Source organism: Phyllobates terribilis, unplaced genomic scaffold, assembly GCF_046119375.1.
Source record: "Phyllobates terribilis strain yellow unplaced genomic scaffold, ASM4611937v1 Scaffold_5__5_contigs__length_657084704, whole genome shotgun sequence".
In the NCBI taxonomy this organism is placed as follows: domain Eukaryota; kingdom Metazoa; phylum Chordata; class Amphibia; order Anura; family Dendrobatidae; genus Phyllobates; species Phyllobates terribilis.
The window spans coordinates 534,964,335-534,990,722 of record NW_027362765.1 but is presented as its reverse complement, the minus strand read 5'-3'; the positions used below and the strand labels follow the sequence as shown (position 1 = coordinate 534,990,722).

General features: G+C 45.0%; 1 protein-coding gene across 2 annotated transcripts in view; it reads left to right on the top strand.

Annotated features, from left to right (window-relative positions):
- Positions 1 to 504: 504 nt before the first annotated feature.
- The window catches only part of SYNPO2L (synaptopodin 2 like), a 118,944-nt gene continuing 93,060 nt past the window's right edge, over positions 505 to 26,388 (top strand). For both annotated transcript variants that reach the window (XR_012322113.1, XM_073685788.1), the window contains exon 1: positions 505 to 801. Coding sequence is in view for 1 of the 2 variants with exons in the window: in XM_073685788.1 (XP_073541889.1) it covers positions 697 to 801 (105 nt within the window). In the remaining variant the exon portion in view is untranslated. The remainder of the gene's footprint in view (positions 802 to 26,388) is intronic.

Genomic DNA, 26,388 nt, shown 5'->3' with positions numbered 1-26,388 from the left:
CTTATTTATCAGACCATAGGCCTGCTTCTGCTGCAGACTGTGCTCTAACTTCCTGCCATGAAACTGTGTCTGTCCCTTCTCTTTTGCTCCTCCCACTCTGGGCTAGTCCCAATAATTAACCCTAACTCTCCCTACAACTCCGTCACTAATAACGCATGTCACAATACGCATTACAACAACCCATGTGTCTTCATGGGTGAACATAGGCAGCATGTCTACCTCCTTACACAAGGTCTCATATGCTTATTCCTACGTTCTAAATTAAGTCTTCCTTTTTTCTCTACAAATAGCTATACTCAAGCAAGACTATTTCAGCGATTTGAACAGGTGGGTGCAGAAGGGGTCAGAATGCATTATTACTGAAACGCATTTCAGAAAGAAGCATCTATAATTAGACTGTATCATGGTTTGTGTGACAACTCTCCGTAGATTGGTAGGAGGGATCTGCTTTCAGAGAAGGGGTAAAAAAAGGGAGGGTGAGAAAGAAGGAGAGGGCTGGAAGATTGACACGACATGTGCTGGGGAAACCACTGGCTTCATCCCAAAAGTATCACTGACTCATGGTAACAAGTGGTGAAAGTCTCAGAAGAGTTAAGAGCAGCCAGGATCTCCACTCCTGCTGTTTGCTTTTCTACTTTTGATACACGGGAAAGAAGTTGTGATGGAGATCAAACCTGCAGAATAGGACAAAGAATTATGGGGAGCAACGACCATATCCTCATCACCCTATCCGGAGAGGGTCCTTGGGGCTTTAGACTGCAAGGGGGAGCTGAGAAGAGCTTACCTCTCCTTGTGTCAAAGGTATGCACTCGTTTTGAGGCCTAATACTACAAGGCCAAGTGGTAGCATGCAAAACCTCATCAAGTTACCACCATATCTAAAAAGATGCTTTACACTGATTTACATCTTAGTAATGAATATTCATGTTATTGAGATTAGCTGTGAAAGTTTCTGCTTTTTTGCACAATATGCATGTACCATTCGTATAAAATAGGATAGAGACTATTGCATATCATTACCATTCTTTAGCACTGCAGCACTAGTATAGGAACTTACTGCTTGTATAGATGCTAGATTTTGCTTAGCTAAGGCCCCTTTTTTAGCACAAGAAGACTGCCAAGAGGAGGCATAATACTGGCACCTTCTGGTGGACTGTCAGAAATCTGCTTACATTTTATATGAATTACTTGCTTTAATATTATATTTTTGCATTTGCTTTGATTACACAAGTGATGAATATATGGTGTTTCTTCGGCTCTTGTTAGGGACAAGTTCTAAGGCTCAATTCTCACTTTAAAAAAACAAAATTGCAGTCATTTACAAATATAGTTAAGTGTATAGACACACAGTCATTGGCGTAACTATAGGTATAGCCGCTGCTATGGGCTTAGAGATTGAGACTTTGTACCTTTTTGTAAGCAATAAGAAGTTGATGGCTTTCTGCAATCTAGAACTACTTTTATGTTTTCTGATATAGGGTAGGGCACAATTATTCCATGCCTTAAATTATTTCTACTTATGCTGCCGTTTCAGTCTCCAATTAGTACACATCAAGAGCCCATATCACGAGACCCTATAAATTCTCGTTATGTCCCTGCATACAGTTTCTTACTACATTACTATACCATGCTGCAGAAATAACTGTATCCAGTTGACAATTTTCAGTCTCAAAAATTTCCTAGTGTGGATTGTGTCATTTTAGTGATTTTGTAGTCAGTCATGTATATATCAAAATGCCACATTGTTTTTTTCCAGGCATTAATAAAACTTAAAACTGCCCGAAAAAATAGGGAGACATTTATCATTGGACTTCTACCAAAATTTTCACTGAAATTCCAACATTTCATAGCGTGAATGCATAGGCCAAATTTATAGATGTTTGAAGGCATTTATTGCACCATATTTTAGTCCCTGCGCCAGAATTAAAAAATTTTTGAGCGAAATGAGCATGGTTTACCATTTTGGCATGAAGTATGACATATTTATGATTGCATTTTTACAGAAAGAGGCGTAAAAAAGTCATATATTCTGCACAGTCATAACTGTTTTAAAATAGTATGTGAAACCAATACATTTTTGTCGCAACCATGCATAAATAGTCAGAGGTATCACAATATTTGACATTAACTTGCAAAATTTGTCACATTGGTCTCAGTATCAATGTGACGAGTATCAATTAGCATGCTCAAAAGTTGCAATTTGTACAGAATTATGAATTAATTTAGACATTTGACACATTAATCTTAGGTTGTTATCTAACATTGGGAAGTACACTAAACATACTTTAAAAGTTGCGTGGTTATAATTTGTACAAAGTGTATCACTAAGGTGTGTTCAACAATTTGCAGGATCCTGGTTTAGCGTCCACGTTGGTGGTCAGTGGCTGCTGAACCAGTGCCCTACGTACCTCCTTTTTCACGCCACATCGATGACGTCGTGCCTGGCCACTAATCAGAAGAGGTGCTAGCATCTAGGAGGAGGTTTTTATGGCAGCCATGAATTGCTACTATGTAGCCACTTGACAAGGAAGGGTGTGGCAGATCTTTTTTGCTGACCTCTAGTGACTTCTTAAAGGGACCTCTACTATGGCCATGCAGGTGATAGAAAAGTAAATCTATACTTACCTGTATGGCCCATAGTAGAGGTCTGATTGCAGAGAAATCTGGTTTTATAAAGTCTGTTTTCCAGAGGCTTGGCATCCGGGGGACTCCAAGCAAACCCCTCCTATCTGCTTACTATTCCCCTAAATCGCCACCTCTGTGCTAAATTACCATATTCCCTCCTCCCCTGCACATCACAGGGCCCTGTGACATGCCCTGCTCTGCCTCCCCTTCCGCACATGCGCAAAGCCCCGCTCCCATGGAGCGCGCATGTGCAAAGCGCTGCTCCCATGGAGAGCGTTTTGTTTCCCTCCAGCCCCGTTTGGCTGCGTATTGCGCCGCAGCCTTGTATCGGTCAAGCAACAGTGAGTTACTGAGACTTCCGCTCCGCTGGCGATATGCAGCCAAATGGAGCCGGAGGGAAACAAATCGCGCTCCATGGGAGTGGCGCTTTCTGCATCCGCGGGAGGGGAGGCAGAACAGGGCACGTCACAGGGCCTGTCACAGGGTCCTTTGACATGCAGGGGAGGGGGGAATATGGTAATTTAGCACAGAGGTGGCGATTTAGGGGGATAGTAAGCACATAGGAGGGGTTTGCTTGGCGTCCCCCGGACGCCAAGCCTCTGGAAAACAGATTTTATAAAACCAGATTTCTCTGCAATCAGACCTCTGCTATGGGCCATACGTGTATGTATAGATTTACTTTTCTATACCCTGTATGGCCATAGTAGAGGTCTGATATCGCCCAGGGGGTGACAGATTCCCTTTAAATTTTTTGGTGCAAATTATGCCATTGTTGAGTTTGTATAAAAAGACACAAATTAAAAATGCAACTAAAATTCACGTAAAACACTTTTAAATTGTTCTACATGGCTGGTGTTTTTTTTTACAAGTGCAGGACAAAAAGCCTGTGTTAAGTAGGCCATTGTAGCTATTTTGGCTATAAACTCACACAAAGTAGAGTTTGACAATAATAAAATTGTTCTAATAACTGGAGTGCTTTAGAAAAGTGTTGCATGTACAATTACAATGATTTTAAATATGTGACCCCATTAAAAAATGCAATTTACAAATTCTCAATAAAACAATTTTACTATAACGTATTAGTAACTTCTACAGCTCTTTAAAGTGCACCTGTCAGGAGACAGCTGTCCGTCACACTTGTCTAGCATTGTTGTAACTAACTAGACCGTACACCCACAATCACATATGTTATAAGGTAGAGCTGAATTCAAGAACGTTGGTTTAGTGATGCAGGCCACCAAAATCAGTATAGTTAAAGAAGCACTCCTCCCATCAAAATTTTTATCCTCTTAATATATTGCAATCATCATATTATATAGCACTCTGTACTTACAATTGCTCATTTTGCCTTTCTGCCCAGTTAATTCTTCTCTTTTCCATTAGGTCTATGACATCACATGATTAAAAACTGACTAGCTGAATCCTTCTAAGCTCTATGTAGAAACAGGAGGTCAATTTTCCCTGTAGGACTCATGAGTCACTGCAAAAGTCCCTGGTAGGGAGAGGAGAGAGCAGCGGGGCCAGGAGTTGAAGAGAGGAATGAGAAATGCAGGGAAAAGAGACTTCCTGTTTCTACATAGAACAGAGAAAAGAAAAGAATTATCTGGGTAGAAAGGCAAAATGAGCAATTGTAAGTACACAGCGTTATATAATATGATCATTGCAATATATTAAGATGATAAAAAGTTTGATGGAAGTGTTTCTTTAAAAGTTCAAGCTAAAGGAAACCAGACAGCAGGAATTCCCCCCATAAACTGTTAGAAGTGCTATATCAGTCTTCTAATGACATTTTTAATTATTTCTTTCCTACAAATATGTTTTTATGTATTTGCTGCAAAATTGAGGTTTAATCTTGGTGCTTCAGTCTCATGACTAGTCCTGGAGTGCCGTCACTCTGGTACAATATTTCTAACACTTTATGGGGTGATGCATCTCGACAGTAGAGAATACAGATATACTGGTGTTTACTGTGACCTGTAAAATGATCATAACAGCAGTCACAATCAACTGCAAAAGCTACTTCAGGACACATCAAAATTTTTATACAGACAAAATGTTTATGTACTGGCTAGGAATTTATGGACATTTGGCAACCTTGTCATGGGTCAAAGGTTAAGTTAAAACTCAATTATTAAGTATTCTCAAGTGAGATATATAGCATATAGCCTGTATATGTGTATGATAGATGCATGTACTGCTTCTGGGACTCGTGCAAAGGCCATGGCCCCACTATCAGTATTTGGACAGTATTCGGTCAGTATTTTTTCTCAGGAGTGGGAGCCAAAACCAGGAGTGGGTGATAAATGCAGAATTGGTGACTTGTTTCTATTCTACCTTTTCTCTGATTGTTCCTCACCTGGTTTTGGCTCCCACTCCTGAGAAACAATACTGACCGAATACTGTCCAAATACTGATATTGGGGCCGTGGCCTCATTAGAAAAATGGGAACCTACTGCCACCCTGGATAACTCCGGAGTCTGTATGTCTCTCTCCATGTGTAGGTAATAGGAGTTACAACTTTTATAAATTGCAAGGCCCATGTTTTATTTTCTCGTTGGCCTAGCAGGGTGTCAGGAGATCTGTATTCTACACATAATTAATTAGAGTATCTGTATCTATAGTATATCCTGAATGGAATACCACTTTAAGGCCACAGTCACACATTCAATATTTGGTCAGTATTTTACCTCAGTATTTGTAAGCCAAAACCAGGAGTGGGTGATAAATACAGAAGTGGTGACGTGTTTCTATTATACTTTTCCGCTGATTGCTCCACTCCTGGTTTTGGCTTTGATGTAAAAAACTCACCAAATACTCAACGTGTGCACGTGGCCCAAAGGAAATAGTCAGTGGTAAAAAGTTGTGTCAAGTGCAAAGCTTGTGGAAGCAGTTCAATATACATGGAAGAGAGGAACGTGCCCCATCACAGGCCTGCAACAGGCTAAATACCAAACTAATTTTGACTGGATATTTTGACAGCTGTGTCTTTCTGAACTATTTGGAGACAGATGGACAAGTCTATGCAGCAGCGGATGGGGACTACAAAAAATAGTATCCTCCGTAACATGTTGCCTTGAGCCAAAAGTTGTGACCCCTCGATCTATATGTTAAGTACACAGTGTTTGACCAGCTTGCTTTATGAACCATCTTACATCTAGAGACCTATTACTGTTTAGGCCCCTTCTCGTGGCTCTATTTCAGGCAGATTTTAGTGTTGTTATTACGGCTACAATACTTGAACTTCTCACAAAACCCTATTATGATCGAATTCAGATTTAGTTGAACCACAGGAGGTCGGGGAATAAGGCCGGTAAGACAAACTCTAAAATACATGGAAGTAATGTTAGTGTGAGAGCTTCCAGAGGTTATATTTCAGCTGGCCGCAGACATAAATGTCATCAACAGTGTCACTGATATTACGACCTCAATGATTATTACAGTATGTTTTTTGCGAAAAATGGTTAGTCCTAACTAATGGAAATCTGGTCAGAAGCACTTACTGTTCATTTCTAAAAATGTTCTTTGTTGTTAGAGGTAAATTGAAGTAATTAGTACTGTCTGATGATAATACCTGTAAGTCAATGCCAATGCATGGTATTTCATAAGAAACAAAACTATTTTCCGTAGAGAGAAGTATCTTTCCATGTTAAGGACCTTTTTCCAGCAAGCTTTCAATTGAAAAATAAAATGTCACTGCAAGTTGTATTGTGGTTATTAAAGGGAATCTGTCACACTTTTGAGGTTTTGGAAATAATAATATGGGCATACAGGTTGTATACAACTGAAATGAGTCATACCAGTATGCCTCCTGGATGATGCCTTGTTCAGTAAAAATCATCTTTTATACCTTCGCTCTCCCAGGCTATGGGGCATGCTCTGCCCAAAAAATAAGACTACCTCCGGTCTGCATTATACAGGTTTCTCCTCCTCTTCTCTTCAGATGTCCCTTTCAAGCCATGTGCGCGGCCGGAAGTCTCGTGCCTACGCATTCTGCCTGCCGTCGGTCCTCTGCTCTGTTCTATGGGCACTGTCTTCAATTTTGATGAGTGCAGACACCAGAGAGTCACTGTAACTTCCGGTCCCAGTGATCTCCGGCGCACAGTAGGTGAATTCATAACAATGCACAGGAGCGACTGCAGGCAGAATGCGCAGGCGTGGGATTTCCCGCTGCACACATGACATGAAAGAGATGGCTGAAGAGAAGAGGAGGAGATAACCTGTATATTAAAGACCGGAGGCAATCTTATCTTCTGGGCAGTGCACGCGCCATAGCCTGGAAGAGCGAAGGCTTAAAAGATGATTTTTACTTAACAAGGCCATATCTAGGAGGCATACAGGTATGACTAATTTCACCTGTATGCAACCTGTATGCCCATATTATTAACTCCAAAGCCTCAAAAGGGTGACAGATACCTTTTAACTGGTATAAGCCACTTGTCTACAAAGATTTCATTAACGCAAAGTTCTTTAAGACTAAGTACTGGGTTGTATGGTGACCAACATATGAAGAGTAGATCATCAGCTCAGCAGAGCTACCAAGGTCACAGTCCGGTCTGGACCGTTGGCCGGCCACAGTCTGCACAGTAACAAGCGAGTTAGTAGAGTTTATTCCTATCAATCAATAAAACTCTGCTCCAATGTTCATGCCCCATATGAGGTATAAACTTGGAATAGTTGTCATATCGAGGCCCAGTCTTTACGTCAGTGGCCAGCTTAATTGACTTCACTAATGTCAAAATGAAACAGTGAATGGTAAGTCTGCCTCAGACAGCTGCATTATGTTCATGGCTAAGCAGAATGTCAAGTGACCTTCAGTCAACCACAATGTGACTTGCTGAAGGTGCATTTGATGAGCACTTGACACCATGTTTCTCACACAGTATTTTAGCTTTCTGTCATCAACTGATAAGCCCCATCTCTAGTCAATCTAAAGAAAAGAGAACTGGGAGCAAATGTTACTATATGATGCATTAATTATCTGACAAAAAAAGCTGTTACAAGTAATTCAATTATTAAATACACCATAGGTTGAGAACCATATAGTGTTGAATAGTATACTATCCCACCAGAAATGCAAGCTTGAATGTCATCAATCTGACAAGCTTTTCTGCTACTTAAGACTTCATGAGTGTCCCAACCCCTGGGTCATTTATGACATATCAGCAGGATATGCCAGAAATGTCTGGTAGACGATGGTCCCACTTTGGGAACTGTCTAGAAAACGAGGCACGCAGGGGTTGGGACCCACATTTATCTGACACTTACATCATATCCTGTCAATACATCATAATTGTCCCACATAGAACAACACCAAATAATAGCAATAATAATTTTATTTCTATAGCGCCAAAAAATTCTGCAGCAATTTACAATTAAGCAGGGACATGTACAAACAATAAAGACATCACAAAGTAACACAGTTCAACAGTTACAGGAGGAGTGAGGTACCTATAAGGAAATAAGGGGGACACAATAGGTAGAAAGTGCTTGTCATATATGGTCCAACCATCATTATAATAAATAGGACATTTTAAAGAAGTATCTGTCTAGGTACAGTTAGCAAGTGCTATAGGGTGCAAGGAGGAAGTGGATGACGCGCCCCCTGGGCCAGTGTTGTTTGGGGGATACCCGGAGCCGGATCAGATGGGGGTTGTAGTCTCCGAGTGGCGGTGACCCGGTCCGTGCCCAGGGTGTCAAGCTCAGTGTGTGGCAGTCCTACAGATGTTACTGGATGTTCTTTAGTGTCGACTACGCCACCCGTTGATTTGCGGTCACTACGGCCGCCGCTGCAGCAGGGTCCGCTGAGGCTGGTGGTGTGTGTGCAGCTCAGGTAGTATAACCCCCAACGGGAGGGGTATAGCCTCAGGGGGTCAGTTGCAGAGGATGGTGGTTGTGGAGGTGCAGTGAGGATGGTAATGAAACTCAGAGTCGGGCTGTGCAGTTCAGGGTTTTTACTTACTGCTTTTGTGTTGGTCACTCCGGCCTTGAGTGACCGCCCGAGCCGTGCTGCGTCCACCAGGTCCTGGACTCGGCCAACCCCCAGGTGATTCTGGAGCGTGGTCCTGAGCTCCCTTTCTGACTTGTCCTTCTCTCTGGCCTTCCCCACCAGGGATCCACCTAAGTCCGGCTCCCTCGGGCCTCTTGTTGGTAAAACCCTTGTCTCTGGGTTCCCTGACCCTATTCACGGTTTGCCTTCCGGGTGGATTTAGTGGGTGGTCGTGGCAGATCCTGCCCACGACCTCCGGTCTCTGGCTAAGGATTAGGGCCCTCCACCAGCTTGGGATCCGGTACCCTTGTGCCAACTCTTCACCCTCTGGTCTAATTTTGGGTTCTTGGAGTTCCCTCTTCTCCCCCTCTGGGTCCTTCTTTCTCCTCTCTCTCTCTCTCTTGGCCTTGGAGCTGGCTGATCTTCTCTGCTCTGCTCCTCAGGTTACACTCTGACAGACTGACCAAACCTCTACAAAAGACCCTGTTCTAAGATGGTTCCCACCTTATATACTCCCTCTATGTGTGAGCTCAGGTGACCAGCACCCAATGAGCTCCTAGCATTACCCAGACTGCTCCCCCTATCTGCCCCTACACTACTGGGATGTTCCACCCCCCTCCCACTCCAGCCAGGGACAGACACTGTCGTACCTGCACATTTCTCTAGTGGGAGTACCATTGGTCTGTCCCCCGGAAATGGGATGTGTGTAGTGCATGCAGCCTACTGAGCTCAGTTCCACACTCCATCCTTACCCGGGAGTGGAATACCACACCTCTGGCTTGAGGTGTAATACCCCTGTAGCAGCCGAATCCTCAGGGTGCTACATGGACACAGATGAATAGGAGGGACCAGGTTCTGAGTAAAATTTAGAAAGAGGGAACAGGAGAGAGTTAGGTTGTTAAATTGAGGTGATAGGTCTGTCTAAAGAGATGTATTTTTAAAATACGTTTAAAAATGTCAGGGCTAGGTATTAGTCAGATCGTTTGGGGTAATGCATTACAGAAAACTTGGGCAGCATGACAGAAGTCTTGGAGATGGAGGTTTGGATTATGGAGGATATTAGTCTTAGATAAGTTGTGGAGCAGACAGCATGGGTAGGGTGATAGACAGAGATGAAGGAGGAGATATAGGGTGGTGCAGAAGTGTGGAGAGCTTTGTGGGTGAGAAAGATAAGTTTATATTGTATTCTGTAGCAAATGGGCAACCAGTGCAATCCCTGGCCCAGGGTAGAGGCATCAGTTTAGCAGCTGGATAGAAATACAACCCTGGCTGCTGAATTCAGTATGAATTGGAGAGGAGAAAGTTTGGTTAGAGGGAGATCGGTTAGTAGAATGTTTCAGTAGTCCAGACAAAAATTAATAAGAGCAACCATTAGAGTGGCTGCTCTCTGTCACTTTTCTGTGTGCTCTTATTTGAGTGTAGTTATATATACCAAAAGAAAAGTATTTATATGCTTTTTTGTGGATGTCAATGGCAGGCATATGTAACTACAAAGCTATAACTATGGAAGGTGCTGAGGCAGCAGTCTCACCTGGGCACTGGTGCAAGAGGAGACCAGAAGCCCTATCCACTTCATAAGATAACACCAGCAGTATAAATAGCACATGATAGGTGAGGGCCTTGTTACAGATTTTGTATTACTGTCCTGTGGCTTCAAGGTACATTTCTGGGGAACCGCATAGTTATACAGATCTGACATGTGTAACTGCAAGGGCATAGCTATAGAAAATACTGAGGCTGCAGACGCATCTGGGCACTAGTAGTGTCAGAGGAACCCCTAGGCCCGTCTACCTCATAAGACAGCACCATTAATTTACACAGCACATTGTAGGTACGGGTCCTGTTACAGAATCTGTATTATGGTCTTGGGGCTTCACGTTACACTTCTGGGAAACCACACAGTCATTCACACACGTTTAGGGCATATGTTAGGTAGAACATTTGAAACAGTCCAACAAAAGTAATCCCCAAATGTGATATGAACCTAGCCGTACTGACAAGTTGAACTTGTTCTATGACATTCCAATAGTCCTCCATGTTTTAATGCATAATTTGGCAAATTAGATATGGCATTCTCTTTATATATTGCATTTTGAGTGAATGTAAAAAGCTATTTTTTCTTGGGGGGGGGTGGGTTTTGTACATTCTAGAAGATAGGATAGTATGTTTCTATATTATTGATGCACAAGGCATTGGGATCACAACTTTTCCTTCTTATATAATATTCATGTTAGAATATTCTTAAAATGCTATGTTGTATCTAACTCAGGATCTCTTATATCTGATTATTGAGTTACAATTCAACTTCACAAATGTTGTATTTTGTCTTTTTAAGGGTCATTTCCAAATTGGAAAGTTATCATCTACCCACATTATAGGTGATGACTTTCTTATTGCTGACATCTTAATGCCTGAGAATGAGACTGCGAAATGCCCTCATAGCAAGGATTGGAAGCAATGCATGTGAGACACCAGTCTGTTCATTGTCTTTCGTACTGTTAGAGATAGCCTGCTACAATGTTTGGCCATTTCCAGCAGTCCCATAGAAAATGTCCACCTTCACATTTGCATGCACGAATGTCCACCTCCACGTTTTAATTCCATTAACTTTATTTAGTTTTATAAAAAATTATAAAATGGTAAGGGGCAGAAGTGGAAAGAGAAAATTAGGACAAGTATGTGTGTGTACAATATAGTATGGAGTATGGGAACATATAAGATCATGATATTATTGGAGAGTTATACTGCAAAACGCAAAAGCATACTCATAGGATGTGTGTATAAGCAATACAATAGTAGTAGTAAATATATGAATTTAATAGGTAAATCTTGAATATTCAGATGTAAAAAAAAAGTGCCAACTCAGGTGTAAAGTAGTATTGGAGGCTGGGAGCAAAGAAAATAGAAAGTGGAAATCTCAGTCCAAAATTCTGGCCGGACAGTATAGCCCCAAAACGTGTGGATAAGTGGGCTCACTTCTCCACAATTCCTCTACAGCTGTGAACTTGGAGGAATAAGTCTGTGTAACTTGAAAGAGACCAGATAGCAGTGAGAAATAATCGTATAATGTGTCTAATGAAGTGCGACATTTGACGAGGAATAGTAATCCCCTTGGATTGCAGCAGACTGTTTCTTCTGAAAAGAACGTCACCTCTACATTTTGACCTAGAGTTTCAGAACCCCATTCTCAGGATTAATGGGGGTCACAGAAGACAGTTAGACTTCCAACGGTCAACAAGTTATCTAATTTGATGTGAATAGGTGATAACTTGTCAAATTGAGAACAACCCTTCAAGATTATGTAATTATGTCCAATTTCCTACCAGTCAGAATGGCAATATGATTTCTCTAATAGCATTTAATAATAATAAAAATAATAATAATGAGAATTTATTTTACTATTAGGGGTTATGCTAATTTTCTCTGTACAGGAGCGAACCACTTCCCAACCTGCCAACTTTCGGATTGCTGGGTTGGCGTGCACTTCTGCTGGAGTGACAATTCGGCATTGAATAGATTTGCTTTTGGTCAGCAGCTGATGGCTTGAGGTGATCACCATTGTAAACCTGTTCTTGGGCTACTACATATGAAAAGTAAATGCTTAGGATACCTGTAGAATTTACTTAACAGAGAGAGAGGGGTGGCTGGGATTTATAGAGCTCTTGAAATCTTGCCCAGCCCTAAATAAATGCAGAAGCCAACATCAGATGCCAGACCCCTTGGATATGAGCTGTAAACAGCAGCAATATTCTTGGGGTTAGGAGGGGTTGTAAGGATCTATGCATATGGCACCTCCAAACTATTCTAGTTAAATCAGCACTTGAAAGGTCTGTTCATTCTAAACAGTGCTGTGTGTCCAAACAGTAGTGTCTGCCCCCCTCCAGGGTATTGCTGTGTTTTGCAAACTCAGGGATCCATTTTATCTTATTATACATTGTGAAAATGAAAAATTTGGGGCTTATTTTTTATGGCCATTACAATAAAAATTCTCTGGTACGCCCATTGTCAAAATACTCACTCCATCCCAAAATCAATTTATTTATATTTAATGGTGTAGTTTGCAAAATAATAAAATAATAATCATTTTATTTCTATAGGGCCAACATATTCCGCAGCACTTTACAATTAAGTGGAGACATGTACAGACAATAAAGACATTATCGAGTTACATATAGTTCAACAGTTACAGGAGGAGTGAGGGCCCTGCTCGCAAGCTTACAATCTAATGGTTTCACTTGTGGGGAGTTTCTACTGCTCCGGTACTTTAGGTATTCTAAAAATGGTACCCACAATCTGTTCCTGCAAAATCTGTGTTACAAATCTCAAATTTTGCTCATTACCTTCCGAATGTTGCTAGGAGCAGTTTCAGGTGCTGTCATAAAATAATTTTGTTGCATCTGTGAAGAAGATACAGTAGAACACTATATAATTGCTGTTCATACCAGTCTGCGTAGGGTCAACAAAATTTATTACCAAAGGCAAATAATATCTAACTAAAGACTTTAAAATATAACTTTTAATCACACTATTAAAGGAAAATCGTTTAAAACTTATGCATGAGTCAGTATACTCGGACACCAATGATCATTCATATATTGAGGACAACACTGTTTTTAATCTTTAAACACTCTATGCAGTTAGTGTCCATGCAATTTTATCTATCTAGTGGTTTGAGGATAGCAATGGTGCGGCCGCTACCTAAACTATCCTATTACTCATTATCAACTATTATAACTGACTGCCCCATTAAAATACAATCATAAGCCTCCCCAACATGTTTCATCAGTACAACTGGCTTCATCAGGGGATGAGGCTACAAAGATACAATGGTGTATAAGACTTACTGTTTAAAACAGAAACAGCTTGTTACAACTCCCAAAAACGGACCCTTCATCAGATGAGTTACATGATAGGAGTAGTATTGCAAGTCTTTTAAAGGAGTCATCCAGGACTATATTATTTTTTTACTATGAGCCAAAAAACTAACAGGCAGGTAGTTGCTAGCTTCCTAACCATTCAACCCGGCGCTGGCTCAGAGCAGTCATTGACCGCTTCTGCCGGCGATTCTGCTGCTTTATGTCAACAGTACATCCAACGAAGAAAAAATGCCAAGACCAAAATACATCCACATTGTTTAAAAATATGTAAATTTTATTGAATAAAAGACAAAAACAAATATTATTATAAGAATCCAACAACAAGTGTAATGATGCACAGAAAGGTGAGTGAGCAACAGAGATAGCCCAATACTATATATACTCTAATTAATTCTGCAGGCATAAAGTGACATAGTGCTCAATAAGTCTCTGATCATATAAATAATACATCAAATATATACAGTCATGGCCAAAAGTTTTGAGAATGACACCAAAATTATATTTTCACATGATCTGCTGGCCTCTGGTTTTTATTAGTGTTTGTCTGATGTTTATATCACATACAGAAATATAATTGCAATCATATTATGAGTACCAATAGGTGATATTGACAGTTAGAATGAGTTAATGCAGCAAGTCAATATTTGCAGTGTTGCCCCTTCTTCTTCAAGACCTCTGTAATTCTCCCTGGCATGCTCTCAATCAACTTTTGGACCAAATCCTGACTGATAGCAGTCCATTCTTGCATAATCAATGCTTGCATTTTGCCAGAATTTGTTGGTTTTTGTTTGTCCACCCGTCTCTTGATGATTGACCACAAGTTCTCAATGGGATTAAGATCTGGGGAGTTTCCAGGCCATGGACCCAAAATCTCTATGTTTTGTTCCATGAGCCATTTAGTTATCACCTTTGCTTTATGGCAAGGTGCTCCATCATGCTGGAAAAGGCATTGTTGGGCGCCAAACTGCTCTTGGACGGTTGGGAGAAGTTGCTCTTGGAGGACATTCTGGTACCATTCTTTATTCATGGCTGTGTTTTTAGGCAAGACTGTGAGTGAGCCGATTCCCTTGACTGAGAAGCAACCCCACACATGAATGGTTTCAGGATGCTTTACAGTTGGCATGAGACAAGACTGGTGGTAGCGCTCACCTCTTCTTCTCCGAATAAGCTGTTTTCCTGATGTCCCAAACAATCGAAAAGGGGATTCATCAGAGAAAATGACTTTGCCCCAGTCCTCAGCAGTCCACTCCCTGTACCTTTTGCAGAATATTAGTCGGTCCCTGATGTTTTTTCTGGAGAGAAGTGGCTTCTTTGCTGCCCTCCTTGAAACCAGCCCTTGCTCAAAGAGTCTCCACCTCACAGTGCGTGCAGAAGCACTCACACCAGCCTGCTGTCATTCCTGAGCAAGCTCGGCACTGCTGGTAGTCCGATCCCGCAGCTGAAACAGTTTTAAGATACGGTCCTGGCGCTTGCTGGTCTTTCTTGGGCGCCCTGGAGCCTTTTTGGCAACAATTGAAGCTCTCTCCTTGAAGTTCTTGATGATGCGATAGATTGTTGACTGAGGTGCAATCTTTGTAGCTGCGATACTCTTCCCTGTTAGGCCATTTTTGTGCAGTGCAATGATGGCTGCACGTGTTTCTTTAGAGATAACCATTGTTAACTGAAGAGAAACAATGATACCAAGAACCAGCCTCCATTTAAAGTGTCCAGTGATGTCATTCTTACTTAATCATGACTGATTGATCGCCAGCCCTGTCCTCATCAACACCCACACCTGTGTTAATGGATCAATCACTAAAACGATGTTAGCTGCTCCTTTTAAGGCAGGACTGCAATGATGTTGAAATGTGTTTTGGGGGTTAAAGTTCATTTTCTGGGCAAATATTGACTTTGCAAGTACAGTAATTGCTGTTAAGCTGATCACTCTTTGACATTCAGGAGTATATGCAAATTGCCATTACAAAAAATGAAGCAGTAAACTTTGGAAAAATTACTATTTGTCCCATTCTCAATACTTTTGGCCATGACTGTACAGTATATATAAAGAAAAGACAATATATATGTGTACACTCAAAGTGAGTATATAATCAACATAATCATAAATCAATATATTTGTGGATTAAACCTACATACATAATTGGGTACTATCCCTCAGCTTTAAGCATATAAACAATCCATGAATATAGAGAAATATAGTCACTGCTCACTCACCAACAACAAAATGCGCATTTCGCAATAGCCTCATCAGGGGTGATTAGTAAGGGAACAAGCCCTCCTTAATAAAGAGCATCAAGCCAATCAAATACATATATTTGGGGCGAGTACAGATGCTGCATAGTAAAAAAAACACTAACGTGTCACAGGGTCATCAGGCCACCGCATCATAAGGTCCTTTCAGATACTGGTGGAAGGTTCTAACCATATTGTAACATACCTGGCGGCGTCCTTGCACAGTGGTCCATCTCCCACTGTGCAAGAGCGCGCACTTGATTTCCGGTCCAGACTGCCACTCTGGCTTCTTTCCATACTGTCTGCTTTGCTCTGCTCTGGCTGCTTAGGGCGACGCCCGCCGAACTTCCTGTTTCTTGTAGCTGCTGCAGACACACCCCTAATGCGTCCTCAGCCTATTGCTGTCTGTCACCTGGTATTTAAACCAGCTCCTCCTTGGAATCCATGCCTGAGCATCTTGTTCTGTCAGTTGGCTTCTAGTCACTGATGTGCCAGGTCCTGTCTACGTTTCCTGCCTTGTGGTATCAGTTCTCATGTCTGAACTGTGTCCTGTCTGTGCACTCTAGCCAGCTGTCTTTCTGCCTTTCCTGGAGGCTGTAATTCCAGGCCCGTGTGAACACACTCTTAGCCTGTTTGTCCCGCCCTCTGGGGGCCGCATACCCAGACTCGCTCCTGTATCTCGCTGCAGTACAGTTCCTGTCTGAACTGTCTCCTAACCTGCTTCCTGTTTTTCTCTATGTCCGTACCTTCCCTTTCTCCTGCTTTGTCTGAACCAGCACTTGGCTTTACCTTGGCTCGTTCCTGTTATTGTTGCAGTAACAGTTCCTGTCTGAACTGTCTCCTAACCTGTCTCCTGTTTTTCTCTATGTCCGTACCTTCCCTTTCTCTGCAGAGTCTGAACCTGCACCTAACTCCTACTCGTTGTCGCTGTACTTCCGTTTGCGAGTTTAGAGTCCACTCGCTACTTCATTGCAAGTATCTTGTGTGTATCTGGTTCTGCCTTTCCCTTCCAGTCTGTTCCGTGTGTACTGAGCCCTGTCCCCTCTGCTCTGCCTTGTTCGCCGCTCCGGCGGTTCTTGCCTGCTCTGCCTTGTTCACCGCTCTGGCGGTTCTTGCCTGCTCTGCCTTGTTCACCGCTCTGGCGGTTCTTGCCTGCTCTGCCTTGCTCACTGCTCCGGCAGTCTCGCTCTGCTCTGCCTTTGCTCACCGCTCCAGGCGGTCTCGCTCTGCTCTGACCCTTTGCTCACCTCTCCGGCGGTCTCGCTCTGCTCTGACCCTTTGCTCACCGCTCCAGGCGGTCTCACTCTGCTCTGACCCTTTGCTCACCGCTCCGGCGGTCTGCTCTGCTCTGACCCTTTGCTCACCACTCCAGCGGTCTGCTCTGCTCTGACCCTTTGCTCGCTGCTCCGGCGGTCTCGCTCTGCTCTGACCCTTTGCTCACTGCTCCGGCAGTCTCGCTCTGACCCTTTCCTCACTGCTCTGACAGTCTCGCTCTGACCCTTTGCTCACTGCTCCGGCAGTCTCGCTCTGCTCTGACCCTTTGCTCACTGCTCCGGCAGTCTCGCTCTGCTCTGACCCTTTGCTCACTGCTCCGGCAGTCTCGTTCTGCTCTGACCCTTTGCTCACTGTTCCGGCAGTCTCGCTCTGCTCTGACCCTTTGCTCACTGCTCCGGCAGTCTCGCTCTGCTCTGACCCTTTGCTCACTGCTCCGGCAGTCTCGCTCTGCTCTGACCCTTTGCTTATTGCTCCGGCAGTCTCGCTCTGCTGTGTTTGTCCACCGCATCTGCGGTTCTGTTCCTGAGTCCCAGTCTGTACTGGGTCCTATCCACTCTGTGCTCCAACCTGTCGTACCTGCCAGTACCTCCCTGCCTGCATACCATTCGTGCTTGCCAGCATCCACCCGTCTGCATACCAGCTGTGTCTGCCTATACCCACCAGTCTGTGTGCCAGCCTAACCTGCCTGTTCCTGTATTCCCCGGTGTGGGTCAACAGCCGTGTCCGGGGTCTGACCTGGAGTAGCACCTGGTCCCTCTGCTCGGTTCCTCCTTGGTGCACTGGCATCGTATGTCGTCGCGCGACCTTGGTCGGATCGGGTGAATACTTAGTTACGCCCCTCCAGGCTTTCACTCTCTGGTACGGTCCAGTGGAATCACTACATATACACGCACACGCCAGTCAGTCCAGGCTCGTGCATTACAGCATGCTCAGGCCATAGTTCCCGTTGAGCCCCACGGCCTTCGCTCTGAGACGTTTTCCAGCGAATACGTGCATCTAGAAGAAATGTATTTTTTTGCTACTAGCTGACATCCAGGCGAATTACGCACCCGTCCAGATGGAGCTTTCTGCACCCGTTCCTGCGGATCCGCCGCGGTACTATGGGGATCCAAGACAGAGTCGTGCATTTGTGGAGCAATGCATGCTACACTTCAAGTTCTACCCTCTTTATTTTCCCACCGATCGGGTTAAGGTGGGATTCATGATGTCTTACCTAGCGGGTGATGCCTTGAAATGGATCACCCCCCTATGGGACGCACAGGATCCTATCGTCCTGGACCTGCAGGCCTTCCTGGTAGCCTTTCTAATGGTCTTCGATGACCCTAACCCAGAAGCCCCTGTTGAAGCTTCACTTCCCAATATCCCGGAGCAGCCCCCATGGGTAATGTGTGTGGGTAGCGCACTAGTCCTCCTGCCCAAAGAGACTACTGCCCACCCAGAATCCACACAGGATGACTACGCTCTCCGCAATACTTCTCCCAACCTCAAGAGGCAGTCCAGACGTGCTAGGCATAGAGGCAAGCTGTCACGCCAGGGTCTGTCCTCCCAAAGACCTCCTGACCCCAACCTTGAAGTCCCTGCTGAAGCTTCACTTCCCAGTATCCCGGAGCAGCCCCGACAGGTAATTTGCATGGGTAGCGCACCAGTTCTCCTGCCCGAAGAGACTGCTGCCCACCCAGAATCCACACAGGAGGACTTCCTGCACCCGGTATCTGATACTTCACCCACTTTACCCAGTGAGCCTGTCCAAGGGTACTCCGAAGCAGTGATTACCTCCGAGTCCGTGCACCTCTACAACCTGGCGGAGGACCCCCTGTTGCCTCCTGAATCCTCCGGGATACCACTTGATGACAAATGGAGAGAGTCTTCCCTACACCCGGTACCTGATACCTCGCCCACTTCGTCCAGTGAGTCCGACCTAGTGTACTCTGAAGCAGAGGTTACCCCCGAGTCTCTACACCCCTCCAACCAGGCGGAGGACCTCCAGTTGTCTCCTGAACCCTTCGGGGTGCTACCTGGTAGCGAATGGACAGAGACTTTCCTATACTCTGCACCTGATACCTCGCCCGCTTTGTCCAGTGAGTCCAACCTAGTGTACTCCGAAGCAGAGGTTACCCCTGAGTCTCTACATCCCTCCGACCAGGCAGAGGACCTCCAGTTGTCTCCTGAACTCTTCGGGGTGCTACCTGGTAGCGAATGGACAGAGACTTTCCTATACTCTGTACCTGATACCTCGCCCGCTTCGTCCAGTGAGTCCGACCTAGTGTACTCCGAAGCAGAGGTTACCCCCGAGTCTCTGCACTCCTCCGACCCAGCGGAGGACCTCCAGTTGTTTCCTGAATCCTCCGGGGTACCACCAGATAACAAAGGGACAGTGACTTTTTACACCTTGTACCTGATACTTCGCCCATTTCATCCTGTGAGCTTGACAAGATGTACCCCGAAGCAGAGGTTACCCCCGAGTCTCTGCACCCCTCCAACCTGGCGGAGGACTTCCACTTGTCTCCTGAACCCTCTGGGGTGCTACCTGATAATAGGTGGAGAGAGACTTCCTTGTGTGCTGTTCCTGGTACTCCACCCGTTTCGTCTGGTGCTGAGGATGGCTGGATAGGAGGTAGCATCCTAGCTACCCAGATGAGACCAGTTTTGTCTCTTCCTGTGGACAGTAGAAGTAATCTCCTTGAAGAGATGGATTGGCCCTCAAATTCCCTGCGGAAGATTCTGGCAGGCCTGAAGAAGAGGGGGCGTAAGGGGGGGGGGGGATACTGTAACATACCTGGCGGCGTCCTTGCACAGTGGTCCATCTCCCACTGTGCAAGAGCGCGCACTTGATTTCCGGTCCAGACTGCCACTCTGGCTTCTTTCCATACTGTCTGCTTTGCTCTGCTCTGGCTGCTTAGGGCGACGCCCGCCGAACTTCCTGTTTCTTGTAGCTGCTGCAGACACACCCCTAATGCGTCCTCAGCCTATTGCTGTCTGTCACCTGGTATTTAAACCAGCTCCTCCTTGGAATCCATGCCTGAGCATCTTGTTCTGTCAGTTGGCTTCTAGTCACTGATGTGCCAGGTCCTGTCTACGTTTCCTGCCTTGTGGTATCAGTTCTCATGTCTGAACTGTGTCCTGTCTGTGCACTCTAGCCAGCTGTCTTTCTGCCTTTCCTGGAGGCTGTAATTCCAGGCCCGTGTGAACACACTCTTAGCCTGTTTGTCCCGCCCTCTGGGGGCCGCATACCCAGACTCGCTCCTGTATCTCGCTACAGTACAGTTCCTGTCTGAACTGTCTCCTAACCTGCTTCCTGTTTTTCTCTATGTCCGTACCTTCCCTTTCTCCTGCTTTGTCTGAACCAGCACTTGGCTTTACCTTGGCTCGTTCCTGTTATTGTTGCAGTAACAGTTCCTGTCTGAACTGTCTCCTAACCTGTCTCCTGTTTTTCTCTATGTCCGTACCTTCCCTTTCTCTGCAGAGTCTGAACCTGCACCTAACTCCTACTCGTTGTCGCTGTACTTCCGTTTGCGAGTTTAGAGTCCACTCGCTACTTCATTGCAAGTATCTTGTGTGTATCTGGTTCTGCCTTTCCCTTCCAGTCTGTTCTGTGTGTACTGAGCCCTGTCCCCTCTGCTCTGCCTTGTTCGCCGCTCCGGCGGTTCTTGCCTGCTCTGCCTTGTTCACCGCTCTGGCGGTTCTTGCCTGCTCTGCCTTGTTCACCGCTCTGGCGGTTCTTGCCTGCTCTGCCTTGCTCACTGCTCCGGCGGTCTCGCTCTGCTCTGCCTTTGCTCACCGCTCCAGGCGGTCTCGCTCTGCTCTGACCCTTTGCTCACCTCTCCGGCGGTCTCGCTCTGCTCTGACCCTTTGCTCACCGCTCCAGGCGGTCTCACTCTGCTCTGACCCTTTGCTCACCGCTCCGGCGGTCTGCTCTGCTCTGACCCTTTGCTCACCACTCCGGCGGTCTGCTCTGCTCTGACCCTTTGCTCACTGCTCCGGCGGTCTCGCTCTGCTCTGACCCTTTGCTCACTGCTCCGGCAGTCTCGCTCTGACCCTTTCCTCACTGCTCTGACAGTCTCGCTCTGACCCTTTGCTCACTGCTCCGGCAGTCTCGCTCTGCTCTGACCCTTTGCTCACTGCTCCGGCAGTCTCGCTCTGCTCTGACCCTTTGCTCACTGCTCCGGCAGTCTCGCTCTGCTCTGACCCTTTGCTCACTGCTCCGGCAGTCTCGTTCTGCTCTGACCCTTTGCTCACTGCTCCGGCAGTCTCGCTCTGCTCTGACCCTTTGCTCACTGTTCCGGCAGTCTCGCTCTGCTCTGACCCTTTGCTCACTGCTCCGGCAGTCTCGCTCTGCTCTGATCCTTTGCTCACTGCTCCGGCAGTCTCGCTCTGCTCTGACCCTTTGCTCACTGCTCCGGCAGTCTCGCTCTGCTCTGACCCTTTGCTTATTGCTCCGGCAGTCTCGCTCTGCTGTGTTTGTCCACCGCATCTGCGGTTCTGTTCCTGAGTCCCAGTCTGTACTGGGTCCTATCCACTCTGTGCTCCAACCTGTCGTACCTGCCAGTACCTCCCTGCCTGCATACCATTCGTGCTTGCCAGCATCCACCCGTCTGCATACCAGCTGTGTCTGCCTATACCCACCAGTCTGTGTGCCAGCCTAACCTGCCTGTTCCTGTATTCCCTGGTGTGGGTCAACAGCCGTGTCCGGGGTCTGACCTGGAGTAGCACCTGGTCCCTCTGCTCGGTTCCTCCTTGGTGCACTGGCATCGTATGCCATCGTGCGATCTTGGTTGGATCGGGTGAATACTTAGTTACGCTCCTCCAAGCTTTCACTCTCCGGTACGGTCCAGTGGAATCACTACATATACACGCACACGCCAGTCAGTCCGGGCGCGTGCATTACACATATGACAATATATACATATATAACCATATAACAATGTGACCAACGCATCATCAGATCACCTGACCACTGCATCATAAGGTCCTGTACATAAATCAAATCAGTATACTAAATTACAATATACATACATATATACATACAGTACAGATCAAAAGTTTGGACACACCTTCTCATTTAAAGATTTTTCTGTATTTTCATGACTATGAAATTTGTACACACTGAAGGCATCAAAACTATGAATTAACACATGTGGAATTATATACTTAACAAAAAAGTGTGAAATAACTGAAAATATGGCTTATATTCTAGGTTCTTCAAAGTAGCCACTTTTTGCTTTGATGACTGCTTTGCACACTCTTGGCATTCTCTTGATGAGCTTCAAGAGGTAGTCACCGGAAATGGTCTTCCAACAATCTTGAAGGAGTTCCCAGAGATAGGTGTGTCCAAACCTTTGGTCTGTACTGTATATATATACACATACATATGTGACACCCCAGGGGTCTGGTTGTCACAGTAATAGAGATATTATGTCTGAGAGCAAGTGGGAGGTTTCTCTGGTCAGGAGCCCTAAGCATGCAACACTGCCCGCCCAGACCTGGTAGGGGAGGAATCTGCCCTTATAAACTGGGTCTGGGGCGGGATTAAGTCAGTCAGAGCCTGGAGTAAAGTTCCAGACACAGGAAAAGATAGATCAGGAGCTCTGTAGGAGCAGAGGCAGAAGGCCAGGGGCTGTGAGCAGAGATATAGCTCGCCCTGGCTGAAGTTAATAAAACCGGACACAGGAGTCCGAGGCTGTGGGGACTGATATATACCCAGCAGCAGAAACCAGCCGGCAGGGGATTCCAGGTCCTCTGGCCATAGAAGCCCGGAGGCTCAGTCACAAAGAAGGGACCAGCGCCGCCATCCAGGAGCGGAGGCTAACAGAAGGCCCCAAGTCACCAGCCATACGGGTGAGCACCACACGGTATACTCAGGGATGTGGGCTACTTGTAACCGCTGACAGCAAGGTAGCCAGGAAGAGTGCAGATAAACGGGGAGGCCTACAACTCCACCTGGCCAGGGGAACTCCTGCTTGCTCGCAGACTGACCAGGCCCCTTATACTAGCCAGTACTCCCGGGAGGGTCTACCTTGTACCATCAGTAAAGACCCTGAACTGCACCTCACGTCTCTGTGATTCCTTGCCGCACCAGCACCATTAGCACTGGAACCCTCACACCATCACTCCCATCATCTCTCACATTAGCTGCCCTGAGGAAAAACTTCTCCCGTGGGGAGTTATCCCATACTCGGCTGCGCAAACAACATCAGCCTCAGCGGTCGGCAGCGCAGTGGCGGTCCCCACTGACCGCAATCCACGGGTGGCGTAGTCGGACATTTGCTATACATTAAGACTGCCACTGGTTTGACCACCCTGGGCAGGGACCGGGTCACCGCCACACGGAGACTACAACCCCCAGCATTCTACAACAGGCCCGGTTCCGGGCTCCCCTGCACAACACAGGCCCAGGGGGCGCGTCACATACACATAGAGCGCACGTCACCAGATGGCCAGGTGGACACGTCAAAGTGGCAAAAAATGGGAGGTGAACCCGACAACCCCATGTAGCAATTATAGAGACATACTTAATAAATCCAACTTTATCTACCAAACCAAAAAGGACAAAACAAGGAGGAACAAAAGAGGAGGGGGGGGGGGGGAACAAAACAAAACAAACAAAAAACCCCCCACACAATAAAGTGATCGTGTACTAATTAAAAACATCAACCTGATATTGTTTTATACAACAAAACATTGGGAAAGGAGGTCAATTGACCACTGTCCCAATTGTTAGTGCATGCTTAAAATATATACATAAAAAAACACAAAATATTCATCATGTGCAAGTACTAAACAATTAATATTATAAATAAAAAGAAAAAGGAAGTACAAAGTGTATAAACATGATTAAATAAAATATATATAAAAAAGTGTAAACATTTATAGCAGCATATAATTACAATTGCAAAGTGAACAACACTCATTAGGGGGCCTCACCCCACCAATACAGGTGCATAAAACATATAAAGTGCATAAGCATATTAATAGAAAGTATCATCTAAGAAGATGCGGCATCTTGATAGATTCAAGGCGGAAAGTCCCCACATTACTCCAGCAGCATCCTAATAATGTACAAATTTCTCCATTGTACCTGCCACAATCAGATCCCTAAATGGGTATCACACTTCTGTGTAATGGAAAGGCTATGTTCAATAATCTAAAAATGAAAAATATAAAATAGTTAAAAACAAAATTAAAAGAGCAACTCTTGCCGGCACTGCAATAAAGATTCAGAGAGAGGCATTCAAAGGGAGGCAGAAATCATTTCTAGGGGGTCCAAGAACCGGGGTTTTCGTGTAATTCTCTGAAATAAGTGATTCAGACGGAACCCCTGGTGGAAGATTCCCTATAATAAGGCAGATGGAGGCACTGTGGATGCCGCCTGACCTATGATCCGACGGTGTCCATCTTTTTAGGCATTCATAACTGCGCAATCGACCACAGTTTTGTGCAAGAAGGACACAATTGAAAAGAGGTCAGACGGAATCCAGAGTAACTCTGTTGCCTCGTTAAAGTGAATGGATCCCTCAGGGTTTCATCTGAATCACGTCATTCAGAGATTTAGATGGAAACTCCAAAGTAAGTGCTCAACAAAGAGAGCAGAATAAATGTGATCCCAAAACATAATGTTCCCAATAAAAGCTTCAACTCGATCCACAAAAGCAAATCCCCACTCAGATCCATCATATGTCAATCGAAATATAGGGGGCTTCCTCATTACTGGTAGTACAAAGGCTCTGGAAAAACAAAACTGCTCCTTGCCCCCCCCCCCCCCCAAAAAAAATAAAATACAGCAAATTCTGCGCTTAAAATCCAAATGCCCCCTTCGTTCTGAGCTCCAGTGTGCCTAAACCACATTTAGCGTCCATGTGTTTGGCATTTCTGAAGCAATGAGAACCCGCCTAATTTATGAGTGCGTGTCTCAAGAAGCACGAGCTGGGTATAATGTACTGGGGACTACAATGTAGTGGGCACTACAATGGCAGTTTGCAATTTTCACTCAGCAACATCTACTGCTTCTTGTTTCTGGAAAATAATCACTACACCTGTAGATAAATTCCCAAAGGGGTATCATTTCTAAAATGGGGTTACTTGAGGGGGAATTCTGCTCTTCGAGCACTTAGGGGCTCTGAATATGGAGTCTGCAAACTATTTTAGGAAAATCTGTGCTCTTTGAGGCAAATAACGCTCCTTCCCACCCGAATCTCGCCGTATGGCTAAGCAATACTGTACAGTCATATATGGGGTATTTTCGCTTTCAGCAGAAATTGTGGGACACATTTGGGTGCCATTTTTACCTATTTCCCAGTGTGAAAATGTAAAATAAGGGACTAAAACAAAATTTTTGTGATAAAAATGTAATTATAATGTAACTATTTTTCTGCACCCCAGTTCCTATGTTTTAGTGCATAGGTGATTCACTTTGCCTTGCATTCATATTAATGGTATGGCTTTCTGTCTGCAATTCTTCCATGAAGACCACTTCTGGCTAGAATTCTCTGAACAGTAAACAGGTATAGCTGGGTCCCATTGGGTACTGCCAGTTCTGAGTTGATGGAACTGCTGGACATCTTTTGATTTTGAAGGGAAGTAGAATGATGTGTCTTTCATCTGTTGCACTAAGTTTCCTTGGCTAACCACTGCATCTGCAGTCTGCAACATTGTCATTTCTTGGCATCCTCAATGCTGAGTGAGCCCTGAGTCCTCCTAATCATAACATCATCAAGAGATCAAGGACATGAATAGACAGAAGAATTTGCACAAGCTTTTATTCACATAGATTGGAGAACATGTTTGGAACATGTTTGTACTTAGAAGAATTGATGCTGTTTTGAAGACAAAGGGTTGTCATTAGTGATGAGCGAGTGTGCTAGCCACTGCTCGACACTTGATCAAGCATTGTGGTGCTTGGGTATGTTCGTTACTCGATCGAGTATCGCGGGTGCTCAAGCGCCATGCTCGAGCCGACATCACGCATCTTTTGCGGCTGTTAGATAGCCAATAAACATGCGGGACTTGCCTGCCATACACGGTAATGCCGAAATCATGTCTTATTTAAGACCCGGTGATGCAATGCTTGGCACACTCTCCTCTGGAAGCAGTTCAGGTACAGTTGATCTAGAAAGTAGAGCTTAGATTAGAGCAGGCATATTGGCACTGTTTAATTGCTATTGCAGTACTCGTATACCGCTGCTCCGCTGCTGCACCATTAAAGCGAAAGTTCTTTTCATGGCTATATAATGTCCTTTCTCTAGTAAAACCACTGTTGCCTGCATTCAGTGTAGGGATAGCTGGTGGAGGAGGGATAGTTTTGGATTAGAGGCATATAGGCAGAGTTTATTACCTTACATTCCTTCTATAGGTATACTGCTGCTGGAGCCTAAAAACAAAAGTTCTTTTCAGGTCTACACAT